Source organism: Carcharodon carcharias, assembly GCF_017639515.1.
Source record: "Carcharodon carcharias isolate sCarCar2 chromosome 36 unlocalized genomic scaffold, sCarCar2.pri SUPER_36_unloc_1, whole genome shotgun sequence".
Taxonomy (NCBI): Eukaryota; Metazoa; Chordata; class Chondrichthyes; order Lamniformes; family Lamnidae; genus Carcharodon; species Carcharodon carcharias.
The window spans coordinates 5,002,231-5,020,799 of NW_024470726.1; the positions used below are offsets into that span (position 1 = coordinate 5,002,231).

Sequence of the window (18,569 nt, forward strand, 5' to 3'; positions counted from 1 at the left end):
GAGCATGCGCAGAAGGGGCTCACTGGGCCCGTAGTTTGAGCATGCGCGCTTGACACCAACCATCCGGACTGAGCATGCGCCAGAGAGGTGCATTGGACACCGGGCGCCGAGTCGCAGCAGGTAAGAGCGGATCCGGGGGCTGTCCAAATGGAGGCGAAATGGGTACTGATGAGGGAACGTTTGTAAATGGAGGTGAAATGGGGACTGGTGAGGGAGCGTCTGTAAATGGAGGTGAAATGGGGACTGGTGAGGGAACATCTGTAAATGGAGGTGAAATGGGGACTGGTGAGGGAGCGTCTGTAAATGGAGGTGAAATGGGGACTGGTGAGGGAGCGTCTGTAAATGGAGGTGAAATGGGGACTGGTGAGGGAGCGTCTGTAAATGGAGGTGAAATGGGGACTGGTGAGGGAACATCTGTAAATGGAGGTGAAATGGGGATTGGTGAGGGAGCATCTGTAAATGGAAGTGAAATGGGGACTGGTGAGGGAACATCTGCAAATGGAGGTGAAATGGGGACTGGTGAGGGAGCGTCTGTAAATGGAGGTGAAGTGGGGATTGGTGAGGGAGCTTCTGTAAATGGAAGTGAAATGGGGACTGGTGAAGGAGCGTCTGTAAATGGAGGTGAAATGGGGACTGGTGAGGGAGCGTCTGTAAATGGAGGTGAAATGGGGATTGGTGAGAGAACGTCTGTAAATGGAGGTGAAATGGGGACTGGTGAGGGATCATCTGTAAATGGAGGTGAAATGGGGACTGGTGAGGGAACATCTGTAAATGGAGGTGAAATGGGGACTGGTGAGGGAACATCTGTAAATGGAGGTGAAATGGGGACTGGTGAGGGAACATCTGTAAATGGAGGTGAAATGGGGACTGGTGAGGGAGCGTCTGTAAATGGAGGTGAAATGGGGACTGGTGAGGGATCATCTGTAAATGGAGGTGAAATGGGGACTGGTGAGGGAACATCTGTAAATGGAGGTGAAATGGGGACTGGTGAGGGAACGTCTTTAAATGGAGGTGAAATGGGGACTGGTGAGGGAGCGTCTGTAAATGGAGGTGAAATGGGGACTGGTGAGGGAGCGTCTGTAAATGGAGGTGAAATGGGGACTGGTGAGGGAGTCTCTGTAAATGGAGGTGAAATGGGGACTGGTGAGGGAGTCTCTGTAAATGGAGGTGAAATGGGGACTGGTGAGGGAGTCTCTGTAAATGGAGGTGAAATGGGTACTGATGAGGGTGTCTCTGTAAATGGAGATGAAATGGGTACTGATGAGGGAGCGTCTGTAAATGGAGGTGAAATGGGGACTGGTGAGGTAGCGTCTGTAAATGGAGGTGAAATGGGGACTGGTGAGGGAGCATCTGTAAATGGAGGTGAAATGGGGACTGATGAGGGAGCGTCTGTAAATGGAGGTGAAATGGGGACTGGTGAGGTAGCGTCTGTAAATGGAGGTGAAATGGGGACTGGTGAGGGAGCGTCTGTAAATGGAGGTGAAATGGGGACTGATGAGGCAGCGTCTGTAAATGGAGGTGAAATGGGGACTGGTGAGGTAGCATCTGTAAATGGAGGTGAAATGGGGACTGGTGAGGGAGCATCTGTAAATGGAGGTGAAATGGGGACTGATGAGGGCGTCTCTGTAAATGGAGGTGAAATGGGTACTGATGAGGGAGCGTCTGTAAATGGAGGTGAAATGGGGACTGGTGAGGTAGCATCTGTAAATGGAGGTGAAATGGGGACTGGTGAGGGAGCATCTGTAAATGGAGGTAAAATGGGGACTGATGAGGGAGCGTCTGTAAATGGAGGTGAAATGGGGACTGGTGAGGTAGCGTCTGTAAATGGAGGTGAAATGGGGACTGGTGAGGGAGTGTCTGTAAATAGAAACTGGTGAGAGAACATCTTTAAATAGAGACTTGTGAGGGAGCATCTGTAAATGGTGAAGAAATGAGGACTGGTGAGGGAGCATCTGTGAATGGAAATGCAATGGGGACTGGTGAGGGCATGTGTGAAAATGGAGACTGGTGAGAGAGCATCTTTAAATAAAGACTTGTGAGGGCGCATCTGTAAATGGTGAAGAAATGAGGACTGATGAGGGAGCACCTGTGAATGGAGGAGAAATGGGGACTGGTTAACAAGCGGGTTAAGAAACCCGGGGCTGCACAAACTCTGAGTGCACCTTAAAAAAAGCATTCAACTGCCATTCATTTGCCGGCAGAGCACCCTGGCCCAAATCAACACTCGGCACTCTTAGCACATGCGCCACAGTAGACCTGGAGCGCTGGAAAGTCAGAAATTCAGGGAATGTCTGTTTATTGAGGAGAAATGGGGTCTGGTAAGGGCACATCTGCAAATGGAGGCTGGTGAGGGCGCGTCTGCAAATGGAGGCTGGTGAGGGCGCGTCTGCAAATGGAGGCTGGTGAGGGCGCGTCTGCAAATGGAGGCTGGTGAGGGCGCGTCTGCAAATGGAGGCTGGTGAGGGCGTATCTGCAAATGGAGGCTGGTGAGGGCGCGTCTGCAAATGGAGGCTGGTGAGGGCGTATCTGCAAATGGAGGCTGGTGAGGGCGCGTCTGCAAATGGAGGCTGGTGAGGGCGCGTCTGCAAATGGAGGCTGGTGAGGGCGCGTCTGCAAATGGAGGCTGGTGAGGGCGCGTCTGCAAATGGAGGCTGGTGAGGGCGCATCTGCAAATGGAGGCTGGTGTGGGGTTGCCTGTACATGGAGGAGAATGGGGACTGGTGAGGGAGCCTCTTTAAATAGAGACTGGTGACCGAACATCTGTAAATGGAGGAGGAATGGGGACTGGTGAGGGAGTATCTGTAAATGGAGGAGACATGGGGACTATGAGGGAGCATCTTTAAATAGAGACTGGTGAGGGAGCACCTGTAAATGGAGCAGACATGGGAACTGGTGAGGGAGCATCTGGATTGGAGGAGAAATGGAGACTGGTGAAGGAGCATCTTTAAATAGAGACTGGTGAGGGAGCATCTGTAACTGGAAGACTGCCGAGGAGATGTCTTGAAATGGAGACTGGTGAGGAAGCGCCTGTGAATGGAGGGGAAATGGGGACTGGTGAGGGAGCATCTTTAAATAGAGACTGGTGAGGAGTATCTGTAAATGGAGGGCTGGTGAGTAGGTGTCTGTAAATGGAGAGTGGTGAGGGAGCGCCTTTAAGTGAAGGACAAATGCAGACTGGCCGGGGAAATCGTAGAGAGTTTCCACGCAAAAAGAGGCCACTTGGTCCATCATGTCAGTGCCAGCCGAAAGATGAGCCACCCTGCCTCACCCCACATGCTGGCATTTAGCCCACAGCCCTGCAAATGTGCTTGAGATGCATATCCAGACACCTTCTAAGTTGAGGGTTTCTGCCTCTACTACCATTTTAGGCTGTGGGTTCCTGACCCTTACACCCCCGGGTGAGAAATTATTTCCTCATCTCTCCTCTGATCTTTCTATCAATGACTTTAAATCTAAGCCCCCTAGTCACTGACCTCCCTGCTAAAGTAAATAGGCTCTTCCCATCCCCTCTATCCAGGCCCCTCACAGTTTTGTACACCTCAATCCAAACTTCCCTCAACCTCCTCTGTTCCAAGGAGAACAACCCCAGCTTATCCAGTCTTGCCTCATAGCTGCAATTTTCCAGTCCTGGCAACATCCTTGTGAATCTCCTCTGTACTCTCTCTAATGCAGTTAGAACCTTTCTGTAATGAGGTGATCAGGACTGCACACAGCACTCACGCTGTGGCCTAACTAATGTTTTATGCACTTGCAGCATACCCTCCCTGCTCTTATATTTTATACCACAGCTAATCCTCTGGCTTATAATCTAAATGGTGATAAATAGCAGCGCTCTGAGACTCTGTGGGACCTGGGTGTCCTAGTGTATGAATCACAAAAGGTTAGTGTGCAGGTACAACAGGTAATGAGGAAAGTCCATAGAATATTATCTTTTACTGTGAGGGGAAATGAGTACAAAAGTAGGGAGGTTATGCTTCAGTTGTACAGGGCACTGGTGAGACCACATCTGGAGCACTGTGCACAGCATTGGTCTCCTTATTTAAGGAAGGATGTAAACGTGTTAGTGGCTGTTCAGAGAAGGTCTGCTAGACTAATACCAGGAATGGGCGGGTTGTCTTCTGGGGAAGGATTGGACAGGTTAGGCTTGTATCCGCTGGAGTTTAGAAGAGTAAGAGGTGACTTGATTAAAACCTTTAAGATCCTGAGGGGGGTCTCGACAGGGTAGATGTGGAAAGGATGTTTCCTCTTGCAGGAGAATGTGGAACTAGGGGTCATGGTTTCAAAATAAAGGGGTTGCCCATTTAAGACAGACAAGGAGAAAAGTTTTTCTCCTGTGACTTTGGAGCTCTCTTCCTCAAAAGGCGGTGGAAGCAGAGCCTTCGAATATTTTTCAAGGCAGAGCTAGATGGATTCTCACTTAACTAGGGGGCGAAAGATTATCGGGGGGTAGGCAGGAGGTTACACTCAGATCAGCCATGATCTTATTGAATGGCATTGCAAGCTTGAGGGACCGTATTGTTGCAATGAGGGCTTGAGGGGTTTGTATGTTCGTAATGTATTGATAAAACAGCTTTGGGTTCTCCTTGATTTTGCTTCTTCCATGCCCATACTTTGCTTTTTTTAAATTCCATTTTGATTTCACTCCTGCACTTTCTATACTCCTCTTGCTTTAATGTAGTATTGAGTTTCCGGTGTCAGACATAGCTTTCCTTTTTTGCCTTATCTTACCGTGTAAGCTCCTTAATGTCCAGGAAGCCCTAGATTTGAATGTCGCACCCTTTCTCTTTGTGGGAACCTATTTATTCTGAACCCCTTGAGTCTCCCCTTTGACTGCCTCCCACTGCTCTGTGCTCTGACGCTCATTTAGCTTCAAGTAGCTGTTTCTAGCCCACTTTCCCTAAATCACCCTCGGGTTAATAAAATTGGCCTTTCCGCAATTTAGAACTCCAACTAAAATAAGAATAGAAAATGCTGGGAAAACTCAGCAGGTCTGGCAGTGCCTGTGGAGGGAGAAATCGAATTAACGTTTCTAGCCTGTATGATTTTCAGGGCTAAAGAGAAGGAGAGATGTGATGGATTTTATACTGTTTAAGAGGAGGTGGAGCAAGATAGAAAGTCAGGGATAGGTTGGAGCTAAGGAGAGATTGACAAAGATGTCAAGGACACAAGACAAAGGAATGTGTTAACGGTAGAGTTAAAGACTAAAGAAGGTGCTGATAGTGGCATAAAGATAAGGTAGCAGAATGTGTTAATAGTAAAACAAGAATCAAGTGACAGGTGGCCCTGTGGGTGGGTGGGGGATGGGGGATGGGGGCGGGAGGATGGATGGAGGGGTTAGGGAAAAAGGATAACAAAAGATAAATTAAAAATTTGGATTAAAAAGGGGGTGGGGATGGAGGAGAGAGTTCATTGTCTGAAGTTGTTGAACTCAATGTTAAGCCCGGAAGGCTGTAAAGTGCCTACTCGGAAGATGCGGTGCTGTTCCTCCAGTTTGCACTGGGTTTCACTGGAACAATGCAGCAGGCCAGGGATGGACATGTGGCCATGAGAGCAGGGTGGGGTGCTGAAATGGAAAGTGACAGGAAGGTCTGGGTCATGCTTGCGGACTGAGCGAAGGTGTTCCGCAAAGTGGTCACCCTCTCGGTACACTGGAGAGACAAAATGTAGACTGGGTGACCACTTTGCTATTGATTGAGGGGAGACTGATGGGGGGGTAGGGGTAATTGACCGGGTTGGATTACTTTTTGTGCACAGGGTGTAGCTAGGCTATTTTCCACATTGCCGGGTAGATGCTAATGTAGTAGCTGTACCGGAACAGCTTGACTAGCGGGGTGGCTAATTCTGGAGCACAAGTCTTTAGCACCATTACCAGAATGTTGTCAAGGCCCGTAGCCTTTGCAGCATCCAGTGCCTTCAGCTGTTTCTTGATGTCACGTGGCGTGAATCAGATTGGCTGAAAACTTGCATCTGTGATGTTCAGGACTTAGTGAGGAGGCCAAGATGGATCATCCACTCAGCTAGCTGAGGAGGGTAGCAAGTGCCTCAGCTTTTCTCTGTTGCACTGATGTGCTGGGCTCACCCATCATTAAGGATGAGGATATTTGTGGAGCTTCCTCCTCCTGTTAGTTGTTTAATTGTCCACCACCATTCATGATTAGATACAGCAGGACTGCAGAGCTTAGATCTGATCTGTTGGTTGTGGAATCGCTTAGCTCTGTCTATCGCATTTGGCTTCTGATGTTTAGCAGGCAAGTATTCCTGTTTTGTAGCTTAACAAGGTTGACACCTCATTTTTAGGGAAGCCTGGTGCTGCTCCTAATGCCTTCATTGAACTAGCCTTGATCACCCAACTTGATGATAATGCTAGAGTGGGGGATATGCCGGGCCATGAGGTTACAGACTGTAGTCAAGTACTATTCTGCTGCTGCTGATGGCCCACAGCACCTCATGGATGCCCAGTTTTGAGTTTCTAGATCTGTTTGAAATCTATCCCATTGAGCACGGTGGTAGTGCCACACAACATGATGGAGGGTATCCTCAATGTGAAGACAGGACTCCATCTCCATGCGGACTGTGTGTTGGTCACTCCTATCTATACTGTCACGGACAGATGCATTTGGTAGATTGGTGAGGACGAGGTCAAATAGGTTTTCCCCTCTTGTTGGTTCCCTCGCCACCTGCCGCAGACCTAAACCCAACAACTATCTCATTTAGTTCTTGGCCAATTCGGTCATTAGTGGTGCTACCGAGCCACTTTTGGTGATGGATATTGAAGTCCCCCACTCAGAGTATATTCTGTGCCCTTGCCACCCTCAGTGCTTCCTCCAAGTGGTGTTCAACATGGAGGAGCATTGATTTATGGGGTGGGGGGGTAATGGTGTGGTGAGAAGGGTTAGGTAGGTGGAAATCAGCAGGAGGTTTCTTTGCCCATGTTGGCCCTAATGCCCTGAGACATCATGGGATCCGGAGTCAATATTGAGGACTCTCATTCTGACTCTATACCACTGAGCCGCCACTTCTGGTGTGCTACAGGGATCAGAGCTGGGACCTCAACTTTGTACAATTGATATAAATGATCTGGATGAAGGGATGGAAGGAATGGGTTGCTAAATTTGCCGGCGCGCTGGAGATTTGGAACTCACTGCCTGAAGGGATGGTAGAGGCAGAAACCCCCATCACACCAAATTCAAAACTTGGATATGCACTTGAGGTGCTGTAACATACAGGAGTAAGAGCTGGAAAGTGGGGGTGATGGATCATAAATTTCTATGGTTTCTGTGTCAGGGCCTATGTAACTAAAGGGAAAAAGGTGAGAGGTCAGGGATAGCCCCTCACCATGATTGGGTTACATTACAGAGGGAAAGCTTATCAATGAGGGCAGAGTTTTGGAAAAGGTGTAGAGTGCTCACACGCCGATATAGTCAGCATCATCAGGAGAGGGGAGAGAGAGAGATGAGCCCGTGAGTGTCGAACTGAACCCAGCCAGAGTCAGCATCCTTAGGGGAGAAGAGAGAGGGAGAGGAACCAGCGAGTATGGAGTAAGAGGGAGAAAATTGGGAGTGGAAGAAACTGATGGTAGAGATAGTGTGATGGGTATGGATTTCAGTATAGGAAGGATGGAGCGTGTATGTCTGTGTGTGTGCGCGTTAGAGAGAGTGTGTGTGTGTGAGAGGGAGTGAGAGAATATGTGTGTGTGTGTGTGTGTGTGTGTGTATGAGGGAGGGAGTGAGTGAGTGTGCGTGAGAGAGAGAGTGAGTATGTGTGAGAGAGAGAGTGAGTGTGTGTGAGAGAGTGAGTGTGTGTGAGAGAGTGAGTGTGTGTGAGAGAGTGAGTGTGTGTGAGAGAGTGAGTGTGCGTGAGAGAGAGAATGAGTGTGCGTGAGAGAGAGAGTGAGTGTGCGTGAGAGAGAGAGTGAGTGTGCGTGAGAGAGAGAGTGAGTGTGCGTGAGAGAGAGAGTGAGTGTGCGTGAGAGAGAGAGTGAGTGTGCGTGAGAGAGAGAGTGAGTGTGCGTGAGAGAGAGAGTGAGTGTGCGTGAGAGAGAGAGTGAGTGTGCGTGAGAGGGAGAGTGAGTGTGCGTGAGAGGGAGAGTGAGTGTGCGTGAGAGAGTGAGTGTGCGTGAGAGAGTGAGTGTGCGTGAGAGAGTGAGTGTGCGTGAGAGAGAGAGTGAGTGTGCGTAAGAGAGAGTGAGTGTGCGTGAGAGAGAGAGTGAGTGTGCATGAGACAGAGTGAGTGTGCGTGAGAGACAGAGTGAGTGTGCGTGAGAGACAGAGTGAGTGTGCGTGAGAGACAGAGTGAGTGTGCGTGAGAGACAGAGTGAGTGTGCGTGAGAGACAGAGTGAGTGTGCGTGAGAGACAGAGTGAGTGTGCGTGAGAGACAGAGTGAGTGCGCGTGAGAGACAGAGTGAGTGCGCCTGAGAGAGAGAGTGAGTGCGCCTGAGAGAGAGAGTGAGTGCGCCTGAGAGAGAGATTGAGTGCGCCTGAGAGAGAGAGTGAGTGCGCCTGAGAGAGAGAGTGAGTGCGCCTGAGAGAGAGAGTGAGTGCGCCTGAGAGAGAGAGTGAGTGCGCCTGAGAGACAGAGTGAGTGCGCCTGAGAGAGAGAGTGAGTGCGCCTGAGAGAGAGAGTGAGTGCGCCTGAGAGAGAGAGTGCGCGTGAGAGAGAGAGTGAGTGCGCGTGAGAGAGAGAGTGAGTGCGCGTGAGAGAGAGAGTGAGTGCGCGTGAGAGAGAGAGTGAGTGCGCGTGAGAGAGAGAGTGTGAGTGCGCGTGAGAGAGAGAGAGTGAGTGCGCGTGAGAGAGAGAGAGTGAGTGCGCGTGAGAGAGAGAGTGAGTGCGCGTGAGAGAGAGAGTGAGTGCGCGTGAGAGAGAGAGTGAGTGCGCGTGAGAGAGAGAGTGAGTGCGCGTGAGAGAGAGAGTGAGTGCGCGTGAGAGAGAGAGTGAGTGCGCGTGAGAGAGAGAGTGAGTGCGCGTGAGAGAGAGTGAGTGCGCGTGAGAGAGAGAGTGAGTGCGCGTGAGAGAGAGTGAGAGTGAGTGCGCGTGAGAGAGAGTGAGAGTGAGTGCGCGTGAGAGAGAGTGAGAGTGAGTGCGCGTGAGAGAGAGTGAGAGTGAGTGCGCGTGAGAGAGAGTGAGAGTGCGTGAGAGAGGGAGAGAGTGAGTGTGCGTGAGAGAGGGAGAGAGTGAGTGTGCGTGAGAGAGGGAGAGAGTGAGTGTGCGTGAGAGAGGGAGAGAGTGAGTGTGCGTGAGAGAGGGAGAGAGTGAGTGTGCGTGAGAGAGGGAGAGAGTGAGTGTGCGTGAGAGAGGGAGAGAGTGAGTGTGCGTGAGAGAGGGAGAGAGTGAGTGTGCGTGAGAGAGGGAGAGAGTGAGTGTGCGTGAGAGAGGGAGAGAGTGAGTGTGCGTGAGAGAGGGAGAGAGTGAGTGTGCGTGAGAGAGGGAGAGAGTGAGTGTGCGTGAGAGAGGGAGAGAGTGAGTGTGCGTGAGAGAGGGAGAGAGTGAGTGTGCGTGAGAGAGGGAGAGAGTGAGTGTGCGTGAGAGAGGGAGAGAGTGAGTGTGCGTGAGAGAGGGAGAGAGTGAGTGTGCGTGAGAGAGGGAGAGAGTGAGTGTGCGTGAGAGAGGGAGAGAGTGAGTGTGCGTGAGAGAGGGAGAGAGTGAGTGTGCGTGAGAGAGGGAGAGAGTGTGTGCGTGAGAGAGGGAGAGAGTGAGTGTGCGTGAGAGAGGGAGAGAGTGAGTGTGCGTGAGAGAGGGAGAGAGTGAGTGTGCGTGAGAGAGGGAGAGAGTGAGTGTGCGTGAGAGAGGGAGAGAGTGAGTGTGCGTGAGAGAGAGTGAGAGTGAGTGTGCGTGAGAGAGAGTGAGAGTGAGTGTGCGTGAGAGAGAGTGAGTGTGTGTGTGTCGGGATGGGAGTTTACAGCTTTGGGGAAACAAGGGTGGAAAATAAAACATAGAAAGCAGAATATTTTTGTTCTGTATTTCTATCTAGTACCTACGATGATGGCTTTTCTAAACTCTTTTTACAGGATATTAGATGGAGACGGGAAACTCAAACCAAACATCCTGTCAAGATCTGACAGAGTCTCTCGATTCATCAGGACCTGAATATCATCAGCCTTTGAATGTTTGCCTGTTCGGTCAGTGGGAATAGGTTTTGAACATCAGGGTGACCGGAAAAGCACCTACACATGCCCGAGTGAGAGTGTTGCAGTGCACTGCCCGTAGAAAGAGCTTTAACCAGTTACACAGCCTGAGGAGACATCACACCGTTCACAGTGGGGAGAAACCAGGCGCACGTCCTTTGTGTGGACGAAGCTTCAACAGATCATCTAACCCCGGAGAGACACGAGCACGCCTGAACCATGGAGAAGCCGTGGAAATGTGGAGACTGCGGGAAGGGATTCAGATCCCCGTCTGTTCTGGAAATTCATCGGCGCAACCACACGGGAGAGAGGCCGTTCACCTGCTCCGAGTGTGGGAAGGGATTCACTCAGTCCTCCGGCCTACATAAGCACCAGAGGACTCACTCGGGGGAGAAGCCGTTCGCCTGTTCCGAGTGTGGGAAGGGATTCACCCAGTCAGCCCACCTGCTGACGCACCAGCGAATTCACACAGTGGAGAAACCTTTCAACTGCTCGGAGTGTGGGGACAGGTTTAAAAGCTCCGAGGAGCTGAGCACACACCAGCTGATTCACACCGATAGACCGTTCTGCTGCTCCCAGTGCGGCGAGAGGTTCAGGCAGTCATCCGAGCTCCTGAGACACCAGCGGGTTCACACCGGCGCCGGCCCGTTCACCTGCTCCGTGTGTGGGGAGGGCTTCGTTCTCTCCGCCAACCTCCGGACCCACCAGCGTGAGCACGTCAAGGAGAGGCCCTTCACCTGCTCGGAGTGCGGGAAGACCTTCACTAATTCAACCTACCTGCTGAGACACCGGCGGGCCCATTCTGCGGACAAACCATTCGCCTGCTCTGTGTGTGGGAAAGAATTCATTTACCCGTCTCAGCTGGAAGGCCACATGCGCAGCCACACCGGGGAGAGACCGTTCGTCTGCTCGGAGTGCGGCAAGGGGTTCACGCGGCTGTCCAGCCTGCAGACGCACCAGCGCATTCACACCAGGCCTTTCAAGTGCTCCGGCTGCGGAAACGCCTTTCAGAGCCCAGCGGAACTGAATACACGCCAGCAGCCTCAGACGGGCGAGAAACCGTCTCGTTGCTCCCGCTGCGGGAAGAGGACCCGCCTCGCAGAGCACGAGCGGGTTCACACCGGGGAGAGGCTTTCCCTCTGCCCGGTGTGCGGGAAGGTGTTCACTCGGTCCTCCAACCTGCTGATACACCAGCGCTCCCACGCCAGGGAGTGGCTGTTCCCCTGCACCGAGTGCGGGAAGGAATTCGCTCAGAAATCCAGCTTGCTGAGACACCAGCGTTTACACACGGGGGAGAGGCCCTTCGCCTGCCTCCTGTGTGGGAAGGCCTTTGCCAGCTCGTCTGACCTCCTCACTCACCAGCGGGTTCACACCGGGGAGAGACCCTTCACCTGCTCCGAGTGTGGGAGACAATTCACCCGCTCGTCCAGCCTAACTGCACACCAGAGTGTTCACAGTGGGGAGCGACCGTTCACCTGCTCTGTGTGCGGGAAGGGATTCGCAAAGTTATCTAACCTGCTGAGACACCAGCAAGTTCACTAGCGCCTGCAAGGATTGGATTTGGTTATCAGTGCGGATGCTAAGTCACACCCAGGGCTGGACCATTTGAACAGTCACCTGTTTGTTTCTGATAAATGGGTTGGAATTTAATATCCTGGGTAAACGTCAAATAAATCGGGTTTGTTCTAAACACTGTGTTGACTGTTTCATTTTCGAAGGTGAGGAGATATATTAATGCTCTGTTTTGGGCTGTTTTGTTCTTTTTAGCTTTAGATGATTTCTCGGTTCCCTTGGTAATTCTTCTGGACGAGTACCAGCTTTGCACACCTTCCACCTCTCCCCTTTTAAATGGGAAATACCTGAACAAAAATGTGCAGCAGAGGGACCCTCGACAGGGCAGACATCCTTTTCCACAACACGGTGAAACATGAGGGCTGGAAAGAAAGAGAAGCCAGGGAAAGATCAAAAGCTTCTGGCTGAGGAAGGTAGTTGGGGAGGTGGAGATAAAACCAGGAGCTTCCTCCCTGAGACCAAATGCAGGGACCACTTACACTGAGATGCCGCACCCAAGGACCACGTACACTGAGATGCCGCACCCAGGGACCACTTACACTGAGACGCCACACCCAGGGACCACTTACACTGAGACGCCGCACCCAGGGACCACGTACACTGAGACGCCACACCCGGGAACCCCTTACACCGAGACGCCACACCCAGGGACCACTTACACCGAGACACCACACTGGGGACCACTTCAGCTGAGAATAGGAATCAGAGAGGCTCAATATGGTGATGGTGGAAAATCCAGCTCTGGTCAGAGTGAAAGCTACAGGATGGATGAAGATGGGCTGCGTTTGCTCACACTGCAATTGCAATGTAGCTGCAGTGTCTGTTACTGCCAGTGATGCTGCATTAACTAGACCGTGTCGATCACTTCCCTACTCCCAACCCCCCTCGCTGCCTCGCCAGCCAGCCGGCTCGCTGTTCCTCCTGCCGCCCAGCTCCCAACCCCTCACCGCTGCTCCTCTCTCTGGCTGCCTCGGTGCCCCACTCCCAGCCCTTGCCTGCTGTTCCCCTGCAGAGACCTCGCTGCCTCACTCGTGAGTTGCCGCGAGGACTCGGGGACCAGGCCGCTAGGGTTTTGACACAGTGGCGAGCGGGTGGTGGTGATGGGTCCTGAGTGGAACGGCGATGTGTTGCGAACGGGTGAGGGCTGAAATATCATCGTAGCTGGTCCAAGGGTGTGTGGAAGAGAGATGTCTGGAAACCGGGCATTCGGGAACGTCGTGGACAAGGCTCCTTCTGGAACCATGTCTCACTGAGGCCCAGTCACATGCGGACTGATCCCACTGATGATGTTTATTAGCTATTAGCATAAGAGCTTTTAACCCTTCTTACTACATTCCCCAGGTCTTTTACTGTACTCAAATACTCAAGTATTTACACACCCTACCTCCCCCTCACTTACCCCACCCCAAGCCACTGTTACCACCCCTCAGTCATAGGGAAAGACCAGGTGGTTTGGCCAGTCTGCCGGATTGTAAGAAATTGGGGTCTTTAATAAGCAGGTATCTTCTGCGTTTTATAGGTTTTACTATGCAGCATTGATTGCCCCTCTTTACAAACACTTTGACCTCTGAACAGCCTTCAGAAACAGCACGGTCGCTTAGCTCAGGCTGCCCTTTTCGGATGTCCGAGTGGTTAGATGGGGCCCTGTGCACACCCTTATCTCTCATGTGTTCAGGAAAGGTCAGGGTATGACCCTCAGCAAGATGCTGACCTCTCACCTCAAAGTGGTAACCACTCTGATGTTTTGACTACCTGTCCTGTATCCATTGGTCAGAAGAGTTAGGTAGATGATTGACACTGGGTAAGCTACTGGCCCCCAAAAAAGGGTATACAGATAGGGCTCATATTGGTGGTAGGGGGCTGAGGTGCTGCTAGGTGCTGGTGGGGGAGCAGTTCTCGTTGGGGAAATGCCTCCAACAGATGGAGGCTGGATCAGGAGAGGAGGAGGAAAGTCAAGAGATCGAGGGAAGAGTTTACTAACACTTGGACTGGAGAGCGGAGTGCTGCTTTCTTGAGCAGTTCCAGGTTGGACTCTTCTTCTGCCTAATTAGTAAATGTATCATATCTAAACTGTTGTTTCTTAATCAACTTGCTTGCTCAAGTACTGTGTAGAGTTTTTGGTCCTCGTATTTAAGAAAAAGGATGTACTGGCATTGGAGGCAGTTCAAAAGAGATTCACTGGGCTGATTCCTGAGATGAAGGGGTTGACTTATCAAGAACAGCTAAACAGGTTAGGCCTTTATTCATTGGAGTTTGGAGGAATGAGGGGTGATCTCATTGAAACGTGCAAGATTCTGAGGGGGCTTGACAGGTTAGATATGAGAAGATGCTCCCACTAGTTGGGGAATCTCGAACTAGGGGACATAGTTACAGAATAAGGGGGCACTCATTTAAAACTGAGATGCGAAGGAATTTCTTCTCTCTGAGGGTAGTGAATGTCTGGAATTCTCTACCCCAGAGAATTGTGGAGGCTGGATCATTGAATGTATTTAAAGAGGAGGTGGATAGATTTTTAAAATATCGGGGAGTTGGGGGCTATGAGGAGCTGGTACGACAGAGGAGTTGAGGCCTGGGGCAGATCAGCCATGATCTTATTGAATGGTGGGGTAGGCTTGAGGGGCCGAATGGCCTACTCCTGCTCCTCTTCCTTATGTTCTTACATTCTTAACTTAATAAACCATCTTAAAATTACTTATGACTAGTCTATAAATGTGGCCCCCAATCTATAAATCTTACAGTATCGTGGTCGTTTCCTTTGGAAGAAGGTGAGGGTGACAGTCTATGTGTGGAGGAACCTGTGAACCATTTAGAAAGTTGGCTGGGTTGCCCTTGCAGTTGTCTGGGTAGCCAATCCAGTCTGGTAAAGGCTGTCCATTGGTGGATGCCAGTGCTGATCTGTGCTGCCTGAGGGTGCCATGGTCAACATAGGAGTGCAGATGAATGGGCTGGCTCAAAACCTGGTCAGATGCACACACGCCTCCACTGGTGAGAGATCTAGTCGACCCTGTGCTTAGTGCTGATGGTTGTCAGGGTCTGGTGAGTTCAGCAGCAGGCCCTCTTTTCCCAGCACCTTGTTTATCTCTGTCCCTTTTTAAAATAATTGTCCATGGGATTTGGGTGTCGCTGGCTGGGCCCAGCATTTACTGCCCATCCCTAATTGCCCCCTTGAGAAGGTGATGGTGAGCTGCCTTCTTGAGCTGCTGCAGTCCCTGTGGTGTAGGTACACCCACCGTGCTGTTAGGGAGGGAGTTCCAGGATTTGGACCCAGCGACAGTGAAGGAACGGCCAATATATTCCCAAGTCAGGATGGTGAGTGCTTTGGAGGGGAACTTCCAGGTGATGGTGTTCCCATGTATCTGCTGCCAGTGTCCTTCTGGATGGTAGAGGTCATGGGTTTGGAAGGTGCTGTCTAAGGAGCTTTGGTGAGTTGCTGCAGTGCATCTTGTAGATGGTACACACACTGCTGCTACTGTGCGTCGGTGGTGGAGGGAGTGAATGTTTGTGGATGGGGTGCCAATCAAGCAGGGCTGCTTTGTCCTGGACAGTGTCGAGCTTCTTGAGTGTTGTTGGAGCTGCACTCATCCAGGCAAGTGGGGAGTATTCCATCACACTCCTGACTTGTGCCTTGTAGATGGTGCACAGGCTTTGGGGAGTCAGGAGTTGGGTTACTCGCTGCAGGGTTCCCAGCCTCTGACCTGCTCTTGTAGCCACAGTATTTATATGGCTGGTCCAGTTCAGTTTTTGGTTAATGGTAACCGCTAAGATGTTGATAGTGGGGGATTCAGCGATGGTAATGCCATTGAATGTCAAGGGGCAATTGATTCTCGCTTGTTGGAGATGGTCATTGCCTGACACTTAAGCGGCATGAAAATTACTTCCACGTTACCTGGATATTGTCCAGGTCTTGCTGCATTTGGACATGGACTGCTTCAGTATCAGAGGAGCCTGTCTCTCTCACTCTGACTGTTTGGGGTTCTATTGTACACTCCCAGTGTGACTGCCCCTTTCTTGTTCCTAGGCTCAACCCGTATGGCCTCATTTGATGATCCTTCTAACATACCATCCCTCCTCACAGCTGAAATAATTTCTTTGACCAAAATTACCATCCCTCCACCCTTTTCATCCCCTTCTCTATCTTGTCTGAAAACCCTGTGATCAGGAATGTCCATCCTTAAGCCATGTTTCAGTAATAGCTATGATATCATCCAGCCAGATTTGTATGTGTCCTCAGCTGATCTGCTTTATTCGCTATAATCCTTGCATTGAAGCATACCCCTGAGCGCTGTGAAACTCCTCTATTTTCTAGCCTTTGCTTCCTCAGCCTTCCAGTTCCATCTCCCTCTGTCCAACTTAAGATTGTGGCTATTGATTATTATATCCTCAGTCCAAAAGGGCCTCTTGGATTTTATGATTTCACCCAAGAATACCACTTTGGTGTTCCTCTGTATCTTCTATTTCCTGGATGCTGCTTGATCTGATTGGTCTCCCTTTATATTTTGGAGTACGGGGATTTCTGTTTGTGGCAAGCCACCAGCAGTGTGGTTGGCTCTAAAATGCTCTCTGAAATGGCCAAGCAATCCACGCAGTTGTAGCAAAGCTTCTACAAAGTCACAAAAAAGGAATGAAACCGGACTGGCCACTTAGTATTGACCTAGGCACCGGAAACGACAACAGTAATCTCAGCCCTGTCCACCCTGCAAAGTCCTCCTTACGAACATCTGGGGGCTAGTGTCGAAATTGGGAGAGCTGTCTCACGGACTAGTCAAGCAACAGCCTGACTTAGTTATCCTCATGGAATCATACCTTACAGACAACGTCCCAGGCATCACCATCCCTGGGAGGACAGACCCAGCAGAGGTGGCAGCACAGTGGTATACAGTCAGGAGGGAGTTGCCCTGGGAGTCCTCAACATTGACTCAAGACCCCATGAGGTCTCATGGCATCAGGTCAAACGTGGGCAAGGAAACCTCCTGATTACCACGTACTGCCCTCCACCAGCTGATGAATCAGTGCTCCTCCATGTTGAACACTGCTTGGAGGAAGCACTGAGGGTGGCAAGGGCGCAGAATGTACTCTGGGTGGGGGAAATCAATGTCCCTGTAGCACCACCACAGACCGAGCTGGCTGAGTCCGAAAGGACATAGCTGCTAGACTGGGTCTGCTGCAGGTGGTGAGGGCACCAAGAGGGTAAAAACATACTTGACCTCATCCTCACCAACCTGCCTGCTGCAGATGCATCTGTCCATGACAGTATTGGCAGGAGTGACCACCACACAGTCATTGTGGAGACAGAGTCCCACCTTCACATTGAGGATACCCTCCATCATGTTGTGTGGATCTACCACTGTGCCAAATGGGATAGATTTTGAACAGATCTAGCAACTGAAGACTGGGCATCCATGAAGTGCTGTGGGCCATCAGCAGCAGCAGAATTGTACTCGAACACAATTTGCAACCTCGTGGCCTCTCCCACTCTACCATTACCACCAAGCCAGTGGATCAACCCTGGTTCAATGAAGAGTGCAGGAGGGCATCCAGGAGGAGCACCGGGCATACCTAACAACGAGGTGCCAACCTGATGAAGCTATAACACAGGATTATCTGCCCTGGGGATGTTTGATGGGAAAATGTGGGGGGAAATTTACTCTATACCCAACACCATTCTCAACTGGACCTGAGAGTGTTTAATGGAACAGGTCAATATGAAGCATGTGATGGTAACTCTGTATAACACACAACCGCACTGAGAGCTAACACAAACACACTGACGCACGTAGATTGGTAAAAGTGTGTGTGATTGAGTCTTTTGTCAGAGATTTGTCTTTTTAAAAAAATCTTTTGATCAATGAATTAATTTAAAAAAGGGTCAAAGCCTCTTCTCAAACCCGTTTCACTGTCTTGTGATTAAAGTGATACAAGTCCACCCTCTGCTGGCAGCTCACCACCTCTACAGGCATTGCTCTTTGCCAGTCTAGAGAAGTTCAGCTCCTGCATGGCTGCATCTGGAAACAGACTGATGAAGAGTGAATATTGACCAACAGTGTAAGGGATTGAAGTTTCAATCCGGGTGCACAGTTTGCTCGGGTGGTGCATTCGCTCTTTTATCACCTCACCCTGTACATGAGCTCTCTGCTCATTCCCCATTGGGGATATTGGCTGGAGATGGTAGTTGGGGATTATTTCAGTCTGCAATGTGCATATTTGGTTCAGTTATCAGATTCTAATCCCATTCAGAATGGGAGTAGTTAAAATTTGCTGTACTCTGTAACTCCTCTGCAATATCTTGTCAATGTTTGGATCTTGTTAAAGGTTTTTTATTACTTATGTCTCCAAGACAATTTTCTCAATTTCTCACATTCTTTGTCCTAGAGGGAAGAAATTACATAGCAAACGCCAGCAATATATGGGAGAGAATTTATTTTCACATCTTTACAGCCTTTATTCACAGTGTGTCTGTGCTGGCCCAGAAGTGAAGAGCTCTTCAATCTATTCCCATTTTGCAGCTCTTGGTCTGCTCTCCTGTTGGCTATGGTGATACAGAGAGAGACCAGCTGAGTTGGAATCCAAATGTACTACCTCCACTCTTGCCCCTTAGTTAACCTACCAGCCACAAACATCAAAAAATCTCCAACAGAATTGCCAAGGAAATTTTTCCTTTTATACATCAGTGTTGACTCTGGTAAAACTGGTGACCCTTCCCCAAAACACAATAAACACACAGACGCTGAATGATATCTCAGTTATTTCTGGAAGCTGTTAACATCAACAGGAAACAGGGTGGGTAAAGTGATTCTGTTCCAAAGGTGGCATGTGTTGCTGCTTTATAATATCAATCTTACACACACACACACACACACACACACATCCACACCCAC

The 18,569-nt window shown here is 50.4% G+C and overlaps 1 protein-coding gene across 3 annotated transcripts in view; it reads left to right on the plus strand.

Moving 5' to 3' along the window:
• The window catches only part of LOC121274370 (zinc finger protein 420-like), a 97,243-nt gene extending 85,431 nt beyond the window's left edge, over positions 1 to 11,812 (plus strand). For 2 of the 3 annotated variants that reach the window (XM_041181650.1, XM_041181651.1), the window contains one exon: positions 10,006 to 11,812. In XM_041181650.1, coding sequence (XP_041037584.1) covers positions 10,342 to 11,664 — 1,323 coding nt within the window. In that variant the 5' untranslated portion in view covers positions 10,006 to 10,341 and the 3' untranslated portion in view covers positions 11,665 to 11,812. Of the gene's footprint in view, positions 1 to 64; positions 121 to 10,005 lie in introns of those variants that run through there. The other variant, XM_041181649.1, reaches the window with a different exon arrangement.
• The last annotated feature ends 6,757 nt before the right edge of the window (positions 11,813 to 18,569 follow it).